This window comes from Mustelus asterias, chromosome 25 (genome assembly GCF_964213995.1).
Source record: "Mustelus asterias chromosome 25, sMusAst1.hap1.1, whole genome shotgun sequence".
Classification (NCBI taxonomy): Eukaryota; Metazoa; Chordata; class Chondrichthyes; order Carcharhiniformes; family Triakidae; genus Mustelus; species Mustelus asterias.
Window position 1 is genome coordinate 8273319 of NC_135825.1, and position 17430 is coordinate 8290748.

Genomic DNA, 17430 nt, shown 5'->3' on the forward strand with positions numbered 1-17430 from the left:
AAAGGTTGTGAATGTAGCCCAATCCATCACGCAAACCAGCCTCCCATCCATTGACTCTGTCTACACTTCCTGCTGCCTCGGCAAAACAGCCAGCATAATTAAGGACCCCACGCACCCCGGACATTCTCTCTTCCACCTTCTTCCGTCGGGAAAAAGATACAAAAATCTGAGATCACGTACCAACCGACTCAAGAACAGCTTCTTCCCTGCTGCCATCAGGCTTTTGAATGGTCTTACCTTGCATTAAGTTGATCTTTCACTACACCCTAGCTATGACTACATTCTGCACTCTCTCCTTTCCTTCTCTATGAACAGTATGTTTTATCTGTATAGCGCGCAAGAAATAATACTTTTCATTGTATACTAATACATGAGGCAATAATAAATCAAATCAAATGAAACCTGACCAGATCTGACCTGCGACCTGTACTTGGGGGATAATCAGACTGTGCCCATAATAAATGGGGTATATTTTAAGGGGAGCCAAACAGCAAATTCAAACCTTTACACCTTCATAGGCATTTGCATTTACAAAGGAAATAAGTGAGGAAATCTGCCCCTCTGTTACTCATCAATTGTTAGACCAATCTTATCACAGCCTGGGTAAGTGACATTGACTGTTTCATATCACTGCATCCAAAGGATGTGCATTTCTATAGTGCCTGTCACAGCCTCAGGGCATTGCAAAATGCTTTACAGCCAATGAGGTACTTTACAAAGTGTAGTCATCGCTAATATAGGAAACACGCACAGCAAGATCCCACAATTGACCAGATTTCAATGATGTTGATCGAGGGACCAATACTTAAAGTTAATTTATTAATCACAAGTAAGGCTTACATTAACACAGCAATGAAGTTACGGTGAAATTCCCCGAGTCACCACACTCCGACACCTGTTCGGGTCCATGCACCTAACCAGTACGTCTTTCAGACAGCGGGAGGAAACAGGAGCACCCGGAGGAAACCCACACAGACACGGGGAGAATGTGCAAACTCCACACAGACAATGACCCAAGTCGGGAATCGAACCCGGGTTCCTAGCGCTGTGAGGCAGCAGTGCTAACCACTGCGCCACAATGCCACCCCAGTAACTTGCTCAGAACACAAGGGAGATGTATCCTGTGTCTTCTTTAAGATAAAGTTTTTAAAGTTCATTTATTAGTGCCACAAGCAGGCTTACATTAACACTGCAATGAAGTTACTGCGAAAATCCCCCCGTTGCCACACTCCAGCACCTGTTCGGGTACACTGAGGGAGAATTTAGCATAGACAGTGCGCCTAACCAGCACGTCCTTTGGACTGTGGGAGGAAACCAGAGCAGCCGGAGCAACCCCACGCAGACACGAGGAGAACGTGCAAACTCTACACAGACAGTGAGCCGAGGCCGGGAATCGAACCCGACGCTGTGAGGCAGCAGTGCCAACCACTGTGCCATCGTGGCACCCCATGGGGCCCGGGCATTGATTAGATTATCCGGATGGGGCCTCAGTTTAATGTCAATTCTGAAAGGCAACACTTCCAACAGGGCAGCACACCCTCAGTGCGGCGCTGGAGGATGCCAATCTGAATTTTATGTTCAGATTCTCTGGAGGAGGAATTGAACTCACAATCAGCGGACTCGGAGACAAGCGTATTACCCACACAGTCACAGCTGAGATTTGTCTGCTCAAAACCACAGCTTTTTATAGACTTATTTTCTGAACTAAACAGTACGGATCCCTGGTTACAGTCCGTCAGGACTTTAATTGCCTCTAGAAGTGCACTATTTTATGTATTCCATTAACTGTATTCCATTAAAAAATCCTTTGTATGCTTTGTCACCCAACCCATTAACTTGATTATTTTAAATGGACAACGATTACATTAAAAGTAGCACGCCGGGACATTTTATTGGGACACATTAACTAGTGCATCTCCTCAGAACCTATCACTGGCCATAAACAAACAGCTTTTATTTCTTACAATAGCTTTTCCAAAAAAAACATCAAACAATCATCACCGTGGCAACAGTGTGCTCCAGCTAAGACGCCCCGTAAAGTTAATATAAGCTTACCCACGGTTTGTATTAGATGCTGGAATTACCACGTTAAGACAGTATTCCCCCCAGGGTATCTAAACCTTATATCTAGATTCCAGCATGATGTTCTTAGTACGCCTAATGCCATTTCACAGCTGGCTGGCATTCGATGAATGAAATTATATCAGAAGTAGGGAGAGGAAGAATAATAAAGACGTGGGGTGATCCGAGGAAGATTTCGTGTTTTTATCAGCAAGGAACAGAATATTCTTCCACTAACTGCGTTGAATGTCAATCTCTCCCAAAGCAGGCAAAACATGAGCTGGATGAATATTAAAGCTTCCTCTACCCTGCACCAAAGTATGTACCTCAACGCTATCTCATCAAGTCAGCATTCATATCACATCGCTGATTTTGCCATGACAACGCTACTCCGTTAAGTTACTTTACTGATTGAAATAAACATGTTTTTATTCTTTCATCTGTTACACTTCACAAGGGAAAAGGATGATTCAAACTCTAAACAGAACATGGAATTGGAAGTAGAATCACCAAGAAAAGGTCATAGTTATAGAGGTTTACAGCATGGAAACTGGCCCTTCGGCCCAACATATCCATGCCGCCCTTTTTTTTAACCACTAAGAATCATAGAAACCCTACAGTACAGAAAGAGGCCATTCGGCCCATCGAGTCTGCACCGACCACAGTCCCACCCAGGCCCTACCTCTAAGCTCGTCCCAATTGCCTGCATTTGGCCCCATATCCCTCTGCACCCATCCTACCCATGTAACTGTACAAATGCCTTTTAAAAGACAAAATTGCACCCACCTCTGCTACTGCCTCTGGCAGCTCGTATCAAGGCACTCACCATCTTCTGTGTGGAAACATTGTCCCTCTGGACCCTTTTGTATCTCTCACCTTAAACCTACGCCCTCTAGTTTTAAAGTCCCTTCTACCTTTGGGAAAAGATGTTGGCTATCTAGCTGATCTATGCTCCTACTGACCTATGTCACTGATGGAATAGGTGTCAGTGTGTTGGTTACTGTGACTTCTACCTGGGAGTGAGGGAGTGAGGTCAAGTGCTTTTTGGGATTGTTAAAATGAAACATGTACGCGCGTGAGAAGTGGATAAACTCATTGGAACATTTAAGCTGTTTTCGGCTTTTAAGTCTTTGAATTTAATTTTTTTTAAATTGTCCGCATTTCTTTTTAAAAAAAATGAATGCTTGCTATTTCACTCTGTCTCTTGGTCAGTGTGACCTTTGCATGGGAGTGGGGGTATAGCTGTGGCCTGTTCACTCCAGTAGTGAAGAGGGTGGTGTGTAAATGGAATGAGCTGCCAGAGAAAGTGGTCGAGGCAGGTTCAATAGCAACATTTAAAAAGCATTTGGATAAGTACATGGATGGGAAAGGTTGAGAGGGATATGGGCCAAATATGGGCAATTGGGGCTAGCTGGGAGGGCTCCATGTTTAGCATGGACCAGTTGGGCCAAAGGGCCTGTTTCCATGCTATATTGCTCTATGAGTCTATGACTCTATAACGGCAATGGCACCTCAGAAATACTTCATTGGCTGAGAAATGCTTTAGTGTGCACTGAGGATGCAAAAGGCGCTATATAAACACAACTTTTAAAACTAATATCTCAGGCGAAATTTTCTGTGTGAACAGAGCATTGTACGTGACTGGCCTCCGTGAGATTATGGGATAGAATTTCATGTTGGCGTTGTTATTGAGCAAATACTCACAGACTTATATCAAATTCTCCTCACCACTCTTTCAGCCGAGCGTTAAAACATTTAAAATAATTTGAGAGCATTGGAGGTAGATAAGAGATTGCTAAGTGTTTGTCATTACATCAACTGCAGTAATCACAACACTCATAACTCAAATGTCTTATAGTATCACTGTGATTCTCGCATCTAGACGGGTTTAAATGGCGCCCCGCTGTTGCACCACACAACATGATCCACACATTTCATACCTGGATTTGGATACAAGACAAATTTAGCCCTGTTATTGCTTCGATTGTCTAATTCTCGAACATCTTTCGCTTCCGGTGAAGGGTCATCGACCCGAAACATTGGCCTAAATTTTCGTGGAAATGGAGGGGGTCTTGGCTTATCCAGAATGGCACTGGAGCTCCAGCTTGTAGAATCATAGAATCATAGAATCCCTACAGTGCAGAAGGAGGCCATTCGGCCCATCGAGTCTGCACCGACCACAATCCCACCCAGGCCCTACCCCCACATATTTACCCGCTAATCCCTCTAACCTACACATCTCAGGACTCTAAGGGGCAATTTTTAACCTGGCCAATCAACCTAACCCGCACATCTTTGGACTGTGGGAGGAAACCGGAGCACCCGGAGGAAACCCATGCAGACACGAGGAGAATGTGCAAACTCCACACAGACAGTGACCCGAGCCGGGAATTGAACCCGGGACCCTGGAGCTGTGAAGCAGCAGTGCTAACCACTGTGCTACCGTGCCGCCCCTTGTGGTTTGCATATCCGTGATTCACAGGTTGTCTTCAAACAGACTTACTTTCCGTTCGAGTGATGTCCAAGACATGACTCGTGGGCGTTCGGGTTTTTCAAAAGAAGGTCTTTCAGAGAATTCCAGAGACCCTTTTGTTTAGATCCAGAGACACCAGATAGGTGGTAGCTTTTGGGAGAGATAAGATGCTGTTTGGGAGAGGTCATAGTCTCAATACAAGACTGTCCATTTAGGACTGAGATGAGGAGAAATTTCTTCACTTGAAAGAGTTGTGTGAATTCTTGGGATTCTCTCCCCAGGAGGGTTGTTGATGCTCAGATCTTGACCGGAATTTTAGCGCCCTGCCTGCCCTGGGAATCGGAGCGGACGAGGGACGGACCATGGAAAGGACCGTAGACCTCGGGCGAGATATTACAGTTTTGGGATGAGCGAGGTCGTAAGATCCCGCCCATTGAGTGCATTCAAGAGAGACACTGACAGATTTTGGTGTACTCATGGAATTAAGGGCTATGGGGCTAGGGCAGGAAAATAGGCCGGTATTTTACCTTGGGCGAGGCTTGTAAAATCCCGCCCGAGGCCAACGGAGAATTCCGTTTTGCGAGCCTCGCCCCCCCCCACTGGAATTGGGACGGCCATGTTGTTGAAGTTCTAGCCATAGAGTTGAGTTGAAGATCAGCCATGATTTTAACGAAACAAAGACAGAAAATTCTGGAAAATCTTGGCAGGTCTGACGACACCAGTGGAGAGAGAGCAGAGTGTTCTCCACAGAAACTCTCAGACCTGCTGAGGTTTTCCAACATTTTTTGTTTCAGATTCCAGCACCCGCAGAAATTTGCTTTTATGAATGTCAGAGCAGGCTTGAGAGGATGAGTAACTTACTCATGCACCTATCTCCTACGTCCCAATCCCCTTTTGGAAGCTACTATTCATTTTGAGACTCCTCACACAACAACAGTAACTTCACTCACTTTCCAAAGGCAAAGCACTCCAGGTTCAGTGACTGTCCAGCCAGCGCATAGGTTTCAGAGGGAAATTTCACCCGGATGTGCGGAGAATGCGTCCTGGTGTCACCTGGGGAGTAAGAAAAAGACACACATCAGGGAGGAGTTTACGATGAAGGACTGCAGATGCTAATGGAGATCAGAGGAACAAAGCAAGGCCTCTCATGATATTGTTACTCTTTAATTCACTCAATCATCTTCCAATGCACAAAAACCATTGCAACCCTTCATCCAACTCCAATGTTTAAAAAGTAAACTGATAACTCCTGGAGTTAAACTTTTCTCAGAGAACTGGTATCCCTGGATATAATGGTAGTGTGGCAAATTAGAGCAGATCTCTGTGATCGACTCATGGAATGGTCACAGCACAGAAGGAGGACTTTCTATTAGTTGTCTCCATGCCAGATCTCTGTAAGAACTGCACCCACTTTCCTACCTTTTCCCTGTTACCATTTGAAGTTTCTTCCATTCCACCACACACTCAGACAATGTGTTTACTTGTTGCTTAATATAGTTTTCCCCATGTCATCATTGCTTCTTTTGCCAAACAGTGGTGTTCTCTGGCTCCTGACCCTTCTACTGGTGGGAATGGTTTCTCTCAACATTGACACTGTCCAGTGCCCTCATGATGTGGAGATGCCGGCGTTGGGCTGGGGTGGGCTCAGTAAGAAGTCTCACAACACCAGGTTAAAGTCCTAAGGGTTTATTTGGAATCACGAGCTTTCGGAGCGCTGCTTCCTTCATCAGGTGAGTGGACAGGTAGGTTTCACAAACACGACATATATAGATAAAGACACAATTGCAAGATAATGGTTGGAATGCGAGTCTTTACAGGTACAGACAGGGCACATGGAGAGAAGGATAATCACAGGTTCGAGAGGTGAGAATTGTCTCAAGTCCAGACAGTTAGTAGGATTTTGCAAGCCCAGGCCAAGTGGTGGGAGTTACATGTAGTGTGACATGAACTCAAGATCCCGGTGCCCAAATGATATTGAATACCTCTCTCTATCCAATCTCCTCTCTACCTTCCCTTCTCCAAAGAGAATGGCCCCAACTTCATCAATCCATAAAACCCCTCATTCCTGGAGCAATCCTGTTAAATCTGAGTCCTGGCTTTTAGCTGACCGAGACCCCATGATTTGAAATTCCCATCCACATCTGGGTTCGATTCCCGGCTTGGGTCACTGTCTGTGTGGAGTTTTCCCCATGTCGATGTGGGTTTCCTTCAGGTGCTCCGGTTCCCCCCCACAGTTCCAAAGACGTGCTGGTAAGGTGCATTGGCCATGCTAAATTCTCCCTCAGTGTACCCGAACAGGCGCCGGAGTGTGGCGACTAGGGATTTTCACAGTAACTTCATTGTAGTGCTAATGCAAGCTTACTTGTGGCACTAATAAATAAATTTTAAAATGTTAACTTCTCCATTCTCCTCATTTAGGGATGGCACGGTAGCACAGTGGTTAGCACTGCTGCCTCACAGCGTCAGGGACCTGGGTTCAATTCCTGGTTTGGATCGCTATCTGTGTGGAGTTTTCACATTCTCCCCGTGTCTGTGTGGGTTTCCTCTGGGTGATCTGGTTTCCTCCCACAGTCCAAAGAAGTGAGGGTCAGGTGGATTGGCCATGCTAAATTGCCCCTTCGTGTCAGGGGGATTAGCAGAGTAAATGTATGGGGTTACAGGATGGGATCATTGTTGGTGCAGGCTCGATGGGCCGAATGGACTCCTTCTGCACTGCAGAGATTTTATTGCTTAAGTTGCCCTGAAAAAAAAAAGACCTTTTATGACCAATCTTTTGCTTACCTGTCCTAATAACCTTTTACATGGTATAATCATTGGACTGGTAACAGGCCTGTGAAACGCCTGGACACATTTTATTCTGTTAAATATATGAATTTGAATTGTTATTACATGAGGATTAACTCTTCATGTTTTCCCTTTTCATCTTCTTTCTACTCCTCCCCCCTCCAGCCTCCACTTCCTTCTGTCAACATATCCCTTCCTCACTGCTCCAAGGAGCTGGAGTGCTACTTGCCATTTGGAAATTCACAATGGGAAACCTCAGATAATGGGTAGCTGGAGGACATTATAGCATAGATCAATCCTACCATCAACTGGTGAAGGCCTTTAGTCTTTCAGTAGAAGTGGCTGTACTGGCGAGTGCCGCATTATTCAATTTGCACATTCTGGCTTCATTTTGGATGAGAGAGTGGACTAACTGGATAGCTCCTTCAAAAATATTATTTTTTAAATGATTTTTTAGGGGATGTGGGATCACCAGTTAGGCCAGCCTATGTTGCCCATCCTTAATTGAGGGGTAGTTAAGATTCAATTACATTGCTGTTGGTCTGGAGTTACATGTAGGGCAGACCAGGTAAAGATGGCAGATTTCCTTCCCTAAAGGACATTCATGGAACCATAGAATCCCTACAGTGCAGAAGGAGACAATTCGGCCCATCGAGTCTGTACCGACTCGCTGACAGAATATCTTATCCAGGCCCTATCCCCCACCCTCAATCTGTAATCCCACACAATTGCCATAGCTAATCCACCTAACCTACCCATCATTGGACACTAAGGGACAATTTAACAATTTAACTCCACCTAACCTGCACATTTTTGGGCTGTGGGAGGAAACCGAAGCACCTGGAGGAATCCCACGCAGACATGGGGAGAACATGCAAACTCCACACAGTCACCCAAGACCAGAATCGAACCTGGCACTGTGAGGCAGCAGTGCTAACCACTGTGCCATCCGACCACTGTGTCTGTGGTCAACATTCGACAAAAAAAACAGTCACCATTAGACTTTTAAATCCATATTTTTATTGAATTCAAATGTCACCAATTGGCCATGGTGAGACTTGAATCTAGGTTCCCTGGATAACCCTGGATCTCTGAATTGCTGGTTTAGAGACAACATCACAAGGCCTCTGCCTCCTCTGGATGCTGTACCATTCTTTGATTCTCGGTAAAGGGTTTATTAATCTCTACACTGGATGGGAATGACTTAATTTTGCCAACAAAAGCATCATTGGCACACAAAAAGCCAATAGCCCAGTTGAGTCTTTATTGTAACCTTTAAGCTTTCTTCTTTACACGAGCTATTTAATGGATATTTTGGTACTTGAGGTGCGATCTATTAGAGTTTGGAAGGGAACACTTTGTATATTAGAAACCAGCATTCGCAACAAGCAATCATGGATCATCTGGAGGGCAGTTAATTGAAGAGTCCCTCCTTTATGTCTTCCAACATTGTGCCTCAGGTTAAAACCCAATGGTGTGTTGCTTTCGACTCCCACACTAGTTAACGTTGAGGAAGACTGACAACTTAATGTAAAATAGTGCTGAATTGGAACTAATTTTATTGCAGGACACGAATATTTATTCGATACTCACTCATTCTTAAGATGTGGGAGGTGCTAGTAAGGCCCGTGTTTAATGGCTGACCCTATTTGCCCTTCAGAATGAGGTGGTCCACTTCCATGTACCTCCACATGTAGCAAGCTTGAGACCATCCAGATGGACTTTATATCAGGGGCCTATTTCCCCTGCCATAACCAAGGGACACTGCCTCCCATTGGAACATCCTACCTTCAGTCTACTGAGTGGAGAATAGCTGAGGGCAGAGCAGGAATCGGGTTTTGAGTTGTAGATGGGCATCATTAGTAGGAGAGATTAGGAACTGCGGGCCCAGCCTCAAAGTAAAGGGACGACCCTCAAGAACCGAGATGAGGAGTAATTTCTTCATCCAAAGGGTGTATCTGTGGAATTTATTGCCACAAGGGCTGTGGAGGCCAAGTCATTGAGTGTATTTAAGGCCGAGATAGATAGGTTCTTGATTGGTAAAGGGGGGGGGGGGCAAAAGTTACGGAGAAAAGGGCGGGAGAATGGAGTTGAGAAAAGTATCAACCATGATCAAATGGCAAAACACATTCGATGGGCCAAATGGCCTCCATCTGCACTAGGGATTTTATGAAATTAGGCCATTCAGCCCATCAAGTCTGCACTGACAAAAATCTCACCAGGGCCCTATCCCGGCAATCTCCTAATCCCGCTGGCACTAATGGTCAATTTAGCATGTCCAATCCACTTAACCCACACATCTTTGGACTGTGGGAGGAAAAGGGAGCACCCGGAGGAAACCCACGCAGATACGGGGAGAACGTGCAAACTCTGCACAGGCAGCGACCCAAGCTGGGAATCGAACCCGGGTCACTGGTGCTGTGAGGTAGCAGTGCTAACCACTGTGCCACCGTGCCATCCAATTTTGCTCCTATACCTTATGGTCTTACGACCTCAGTACTTTTACCACCTGACGTTTAGCTCCATGGAGTTTCATGCTACTCTCAGCTTGTGGAGATGCCGGCGTTGGACTGGGGTAAACACAGTAAGAAGTTTGACAACACCACCAGGTTAAAGCCCAACAGGTTTATTTGGTAGCAAATGCCACTAGCTTTCGGGAACAGGCCGTCCCTTCGTCAGGTGGAGCGGACGAATGTCCACACGGAGACAATACACATCTCTTTAACCTGTGCTTAATGCCCCCTCCATTCACATCGTTTGTACCTTTAAGACTTGATTATCTGTAAAGACTGCATTCCAATCGTTATTCTGTGAATTGAGTTTGTGTCTCTGTATGCCCCGTTTGTGAGCATTCCTCCGCTCCACCTGACGAAGGGACAGCCTGTTCCCGAAAGCTAGTGGCATTTGCTACCAAATAAACCTGTTGGGCTTTAACCTGGTGTTGTTAAACTTCTTACTCTCAGCTTGTAGCAGAGCTGTTGGTAGTAATGTCAATTTTAGAGGAGAGTGAGAAGAAATGACATTGCAGGTGAACAAGGAGATCCAAGAAGATACATCATTACTTGATTGGCAATTTCTCTTATCTCAATCTCCCTACAGTGAACACTCGATTAACAATAAAAAACTAATTTGGGTAACAATTTCTGAGGAAAAAACATATCCATTCCAGGAGTAGGTGATTTAAATTTATTATTAATGATTAAGAGCAAGAACGGTTGAAATTAATGTATTATTAAGCAGATTTATTTTGATTGCCATTGCAAAGCGGCTCAGCAAGACTTAAAGAATTCAATTGATTTTCATTACATTCCTGCTTACTGGGTTATAACCAGCTCAGTGTGAAGTGACACAGTGCACAGGGGATAATCCCAATTCGGAAGGCAGAACACATTTTATTTCTTAATTATTAGGGTGGAAGACATCGATTAGTGCTACTTGAGTTTAACGAGGTTAAGGTCTCGCTCCAGGACTTGAAGCACACAAAGTCGAGGTTGACACTCCAGTTGCAGTGCCGAGGGAGTGCTGCACTGTCAGACGTGCCGTCTTCTGGGTGAGACTTTAAACAGAGGCCCTAAGCGCCTGTTTGGGGGGGCGTGAAAGATCCCAGGGCACTGTTTTGAAGAGGACCAGAGTGCAAAAGAGTATGTTGATAGAACACCAGCATGATGTCATGTCAATGACGATGCAGTGGTTGTCTTAGCGATTGATCTTTAATGTTCTGGAGACCGAGGAGATTCACAAAAATGTTGCCAGGGCTTGGAAATTGCAGCCAGGAGGGTAGATCAGATAGGCTAGGGTTGTTTCCCTTAGGACTTTGAGGTTCTATCATGGAACCATAGAAAGGTGGAGGCCATTCAGCCCATCATGTCTGCGCTGGTCGAAAGAGAGAGAGAAAAAGAAGTTAGCCACTCGCTCTAATCCCATTTTCCAGCACCCTGGTCTTGCGGGTAACACCACGTCAGGCGCAGATCCAGGTACCTTCCAAATGAAGGGGTTATAGAGAAGGTGAATAACCAAGGTCTTTTCCCCAAGGTAGGGGAGTCCAAAACTAGAGGGCGTAGGTAGAAGGTGAGAGGGGAAAGGTTTAAAAGGGACCCGTGGGGCAACTCACTTTCCCGAGGAGGCTGAGGGGTGATCTAATTGAGGTGGACAGGATGAGGGGCCTAGATAGAGTAGACAGGAAAGACTTGTTTACCTGAGCTAAGGGGTCAATTACCCGGCGGTGTAGAGTTGAGGTAATTGGTAGAGATTAGAGGGGTTATGAGGAAGGATTTTTTTCACCCAGAGGGTGGTGGGCATTTGGAATTCACTGCCTAAGTTGGGGATTGAAGCTGAAACACTCAACCCATTGAGTCATAGAGTTATACAGCACGGAAATAGGCCCTTCAGCCCAACTTGCCCATACTGACCTGGTTTCCTAAACTGAATTAGTCCCATTTGCCTGCGTTTGGCCCATTTCCGTCTAAACCTTTCCCATCCATGTATCTGTCCAAATGTCTTTTAAAAGTTGTAATTGTACCCGCGTCTACCACCTCCTCTGGCAGTTCATTCCATACACGCACCACCCTCTGTGTGAAAAAGTTGCCCCTCGGGTCCCTTTTAAATCTTTCCCCTCTCACCTTCTACCAATGCCCTCTAGTTTTGGACTCCCCTACCTTGGGGAAAAGATCTTGGTTATTCACCTTCTCTATAACCCCTTCATTTGGAAGGTACCTGGATCTGCGCCTGACGTGGTGTTACCCGCAAGACCAGGGTGCTGGAAAATGGGATTCGAGCGAGTGGCTAACTTCTTTTTCTCTCTCTCTTTTGACCAGCGCAGACATGATGGGCTGAACGGCCTCAACCTTTCCATGGTTCCATGATAGAATCTCAAAAAAAATGGTGCCATTATTTCTTATGGATTGTGAAGGCAGTCACTGCAGTTGAACGAACTCTGAGGTGTTGGCTGGCCTTAAATGTGAATGCAAACTCAAACCAGAGATTTAAAAATATAATTGAAAATACATCCCAGGGCTTTGTGCCAGGCTGGGTAAGTTACAGACAGTGGATTTTATGGATTATTCAGATCTTAGAAACTGACTGGACATCTTCTGCTAAGCTAACAGAGGCCTGTTCGAGCGTGAAATATGTTGCCACGGGGCATGGTTGAAGCATTGCATACTTGAAGAGAAATTTGGATAAATTTGATGCAGAGGGGGATTCAGGGCTCCGGGTAGAGTTTGATGCACTGGGATCAGTTTGAGTTAATCCAGCCAGAAATCCAGCACAGGCTTGATGAGCTGACTGCCCTGCGTCTGTGCCATAAACTTCAATTTTCTTTCAAATTATTTGATGGGATCTGAGTGTTACTATACTAGTACTATAGAAAGCCTACAGGCTATTTGGCCCATCGAGTCTGCACTGACTCTCCTCCGCAACAGCATCGCACCCAGGCCTGCCTCTCCACCCTAACCCCGTAACCCTGCTTATTTACCTTGGCCAATCCATCTAATCTGCACATCTTGGGATGCTAAGGGGCAATTTAGCATGGCCAATTCATCTAATCTGCCCATCTTGGGACACTAAGGGGCAATTTAGCATGGCCAATCCATCTAATCTGCACATCTTGGGATGCTAAGGGGCAATTTAGCATGGCCAATTCATCTAATCTGCGCATCTTGGGACACTAAGGGGCAATTTAGCATGGCCAATCCATCTAATCTGCGCATCTTGGGACACTAAGGGGCAATTTAGCATGGCCAATCCATCTAATCTGCGCATCTTGGGACACTAAGGGGCAATTTAGCATGGCCAATCCATCGAATCTGCACATCTTGGGATGCTAAGGGGCAATTTAGCATGGCCAATCCATCTAATCTGCGCATCTTGGGACACTAAGGGGCAATTTAGCATGGCCAATCTACCTAACCTGCACATCTTTGAACTGTGGGAGGAAACCGGGGCACCCGGAGGAGACCCATGCAGACACGGGGAGAATGAAAGCCAGCATTTATTACCCATTCCTAGTTGCCCTGGGAAAGGTGGTCACGGACCAGCTTCTTGAACTGCTGCTGTCCATGTGGTGACGTTACTCCCACAATGCTGTTCTTTAGGGAATCCCAGGATGAAGGAATGGCCGATATATTTCCAAGTGCGGACAAGTTCTGACTTGGAGGGTGCTTGCAAGTGGTGGTGGTGACTGCCCTTGTCCATCTTGGCGATGAAGGTCGCAGATTTGGGAGGTGGGGCCCGAAGCCTGGAGACATGCTACGTGGCACCTTACAGATGCCGACTGTTGTAGCTATGGTGACATGGAAGGAATGGATGTGGTTGCGCTGTTAGTCAAGGCAGCTGCTCTGCTTTGGATGATTTTGAGCTTCTTGAATATTGTTGGAGTTGACCCCATCAAGTTCTATACTTAATTCAAAGCTGATTTCAAGAAGAAATTAGATATAGCTCTTGGGGCCAAAGGGATCAAGAGAGGGAGGCGGGATCGGGATATCGAATTTGATGATCAGCCATGATCAAAACGAATGGCGGCGCAGGCTTGAAGGGCCGAGTGGCCTACTCCGTCTTCTAGATTCTATGAATCTCACTATGAAACGACAGTTCATTGAACAAGCGCTTCATATTTATCCATGTCTTTGTTCATAACACGATCTGTGCACCGATATAACATTAATTAATTTAAAATAGCACGTGGTCCTCGCATATTGATAAATGGGGGTAACTCTGTGACCTGGTGCTCCCTAGTGCGGAGCTACACTCCAATGGAAAAACATTGCACCCCTTAGTTCTCTGATTTTCACAGAATTGACAGCTTGACTTCCTCATTAGTGTCGAGGTTAGCATCCCCGTCTGTCACACGGGAGACTGGAGTTCAATTCCTCGATGGGGAGTTGCCACGTTTCATGACAGCGTGGCGGCAGTGTCTGGTTAGGGTGGCACGGTGGCACAGTGGTTAGCACTGCTGCCTCGCAGCGCCAGGGATCCGGGTTCAATTCCCGGCTTGGGTCACTGTCTGTGTGGAGTTTGCACGTTCTCCCCGTGTTCGCGTGGGTTTCCTCCGGGTGCTCCGGTTTCCTCCCACACTCCAAAGATGTGCTGGTTAGATGGATTGGCCATGGTAAATTGCCCCTTAGTGTCAGGGGGACTAGCTAGGGTAAATGCTTGGGGTTATGGGGATAGGGTCTGGGTGGGATTGTGGTTCGTGCAGACTCGATGGGCTGAATGGCCTCCTTCTGCACTGTAGGGTTCAATGATTGACAGTATTTCACAATGTAAAATGTATGTTTAAAGTTTATTTTTTAGTGTCACAAGTAGGTTTACATTGACACTGGAATGAAGTTATTGAGAAAATCCCCTAGTCGCCACACTCTGACGCCTGTTCGGGTACACTGAGGGAGAATTTAGCACGGCCAATGCACCTAACCAGCACGTCTTTCGGAGTGTGGGAGGAAACCGGAGCACCCGGAGGAAACCCACGCAGACACGGGGAGAACTTGCAAACTCCACACAGACAGTGATCCAAGTTGGGAATCGAACCCGGGTCCCTGGCGCTGTGAGGCGGCAGTGCTAACCCACTGTGCCACCCCAGTGTTGCTGCCAAAAACACAGCAGAATCTGCACTTGCCAAAAATGTATGTATTTTGCAACGCCATGTGCCGTTTGTCAAACATCGCCACACATTTAGATTTGCTGCTTAATTAGAATGAATTAATGATCTGGGAGAGTTAGATAATGATCAATTAAAACATTTTCAAAAGTACAGATGTCATCCGATGCACACGACACCTTGGCGAAAAATTTTATTTTTAAAATGTGTGAATAATTAACTTCACTTGGCTGCTTAGCAGATTTGACTTAAAATTTAATCTTATTGAAATCGTGATCACTATCTGCCGTCTTGAAAACAAATCGCCATGGTTGTAACCGTGGCAACAGTCGCTGGGCATTGACGAACTCCTGTTTATGAACAGGTTGTGAAGGATTTTCTGCTGAGTAACCTCCTGTCCCGACCCGTGTAGAGCAACGCGGGGCGCTGATAATTAACAGAGGTCAGGATTTACTGGACATTTTACTGCTAGTCTTAAACCCCCACTGGTTTAATAACTTACACTATTCGCGTACATTTTGAAATGCTTATTGTACGTCGCGATCTATGAGTTCAAGATTGAAATGGCCCAAGAAAAAACAGCAACAGATGGAGTGTAATATTTGTGCATCTGGCTCCCTTTTGATGTCCGTCTCCATTTCGAGAATTTACGTTCCATCTGCTTAATTGGGCAGCATCTCTGACGTCCGTAGACATGCCGGAGACTTTGCTACTTGCTTTCAGCTGATTATTTTCCAGTTGAAGTTTATTTATTAGAATCACAAGTAGGCTTACATTAAAGGGTCATCTGGACTCGAAACGCCAGCTCTTTTCTCTCCTTACAGATGCTGCCAGACCTGCTGAGATTTTCCAGCGTTTTCTCTTCGGGCTTACATTAACACTGCAATGACGTTACTGCTAAAATCCTGAAGTCGCCACACTCCGGCGCCTATTCAGGTACAGTGAGGGAGAATTTAGCAGGGCCGATGTACGTCTTTCGGACTGTGGGAGGAAACCGGAGCACCCAAAGGAAAACCCACGCAGATACGGGGGGAACATGCAGACTACACACAGACAGTGACCCAAGTTGGGAATTGAACCCAGGTCCCTGGTGCTATGAGGCAGCAGTGCTAACCACTGTGCCGCCGTGTTCCTTCCATGATCTGTATGGAATATCTTTGGCCAAGAACATCATCAACGATGACATACAGAGCGGCACGGTGGCACAGTGGTTAGCACTGCTGCCTCACAGCGCCAGGGACCCAGCTTCAATTCCGGCCTCGGGTCACTCTCTGTGTGGAGTTTGCACATTCTCCCCGTGTCTGCGTGGGTTTCATCCGGGCGCTTCTGTTTCCTCCCACCCTCCAAAGGTATGCAGGTTAGGTTGATCGGCCATGCTAAATTGCCCCGTAGTATCCCAAGATTTGTAGGTCAGATGGATTAGCCATGATAAATGTGTGGGTCTACCGGGATAGGGCCTGGGTGGGATGCTCTGTTGGAGAGTTGATGCAGACTCAATGGACTGAATGGCCTCTTTAACATAATGGGCTGCATAGCATGGGAAGGCTCACATCTGACCCTTTGTGCCTCCCCCTCACCCACCCCCCAGTTGAGAAGAAAATTCAGCTTGAAGCTGGCTGGCTCTGTGCCAGCCCAACATACAGCCCGTGTGCTGTGGATGGGCTAAACTGGCTGGCTAAATTTTGCTCCTCACTTGGGAAGAAGCCCCGCCCTCAGAAACTGCTGGCTCACCCCCAGATCAGGCATCTTTAGCGGCCCCAGCAGCGCCAAGAGTGGTCACTTCCGGAACTGCAACTAGTCCCAAAAAGAATGGATCCCGGAGTGAGATAAGATCGGGTTATTGGGTGAGGGGGGGTTTGCCCATCTCAGGCAGTGGGGTGGGTTTTGGTGAGCTGATGGGTGGGGAAGGAAGTGGGTTTAATGCCTTAGGAGGGGGCTGTCCCTGGTGGACAATCCCCCTGAGGTTAGTACCCACCTCCTTCCCCTTTTAAAATCTTTTTTTAAAATCATGTTATGGGGATGAGGTCAGGGGTAGATAGGAAGGTGGGGGGGCTGGGGAGCCAACCAATGTTATGTACCCCGCCACCAAAAACCCGGAGGGAGCATGTAAAATACAACCCCATAAATGCTCCCAAGGTACGGAACAGGGGCATCAAAAACAAAACCTGATACTGAACCACATAAGGCAATATTCCAGCAGACGACCAAATGCTTAGTCAAGGAGTATATTAAGGGGAAAGTGGAGAGGATGTGAGGGTATTCTAGAATGTAGGAATGGTCACTAATGATGGAGGGATTAAAATCAGGGATATCCAAGAGTTTGGGATTAAATAAACGTAGAAACTAGGAAAACTGGGACCATCAGCCCTTCAAGCCTGCTTCGCCATTAATTATGATCATGGCTGATCATCCAACTCAATAGCTTTCCCCATATCCTTTAATCCCCATTGCCCCAAAAGCTTTATCTAACTCCTTGAAAACATGCAACGTTTTAGCTTCAACTGCTTTCTGTGGTAGC

The 17430-nt window shown here is 46.2% G+C and overlaps 1 protein-coding gene across 1 annotated transcript in view; it reads right to left on the minus strand.

Moving 5' to 3' along the window:
• The window catches only part of cntn2 (contactin 2), a 213594-nt gene that overhangs the window by 65063 nt on the left and 131101 nt on the right, over window positions 1-17430 (minus strand). The window contains exons 7-8 of the mRNA XM_078242070.1: window positions 15626-15635; window positions 5485-5587 (exon numbers count right to left, since the gene is read on the minus strand). Coding sequence (XP_078098196.1) covers window positions 5485-5587; window positions 15626-15635 — 113 coding nt within the window. The remainder of the gene's footprint in view (window positions 1-5484; window positions 5588-15625; window positions 15636-17430) is intronic.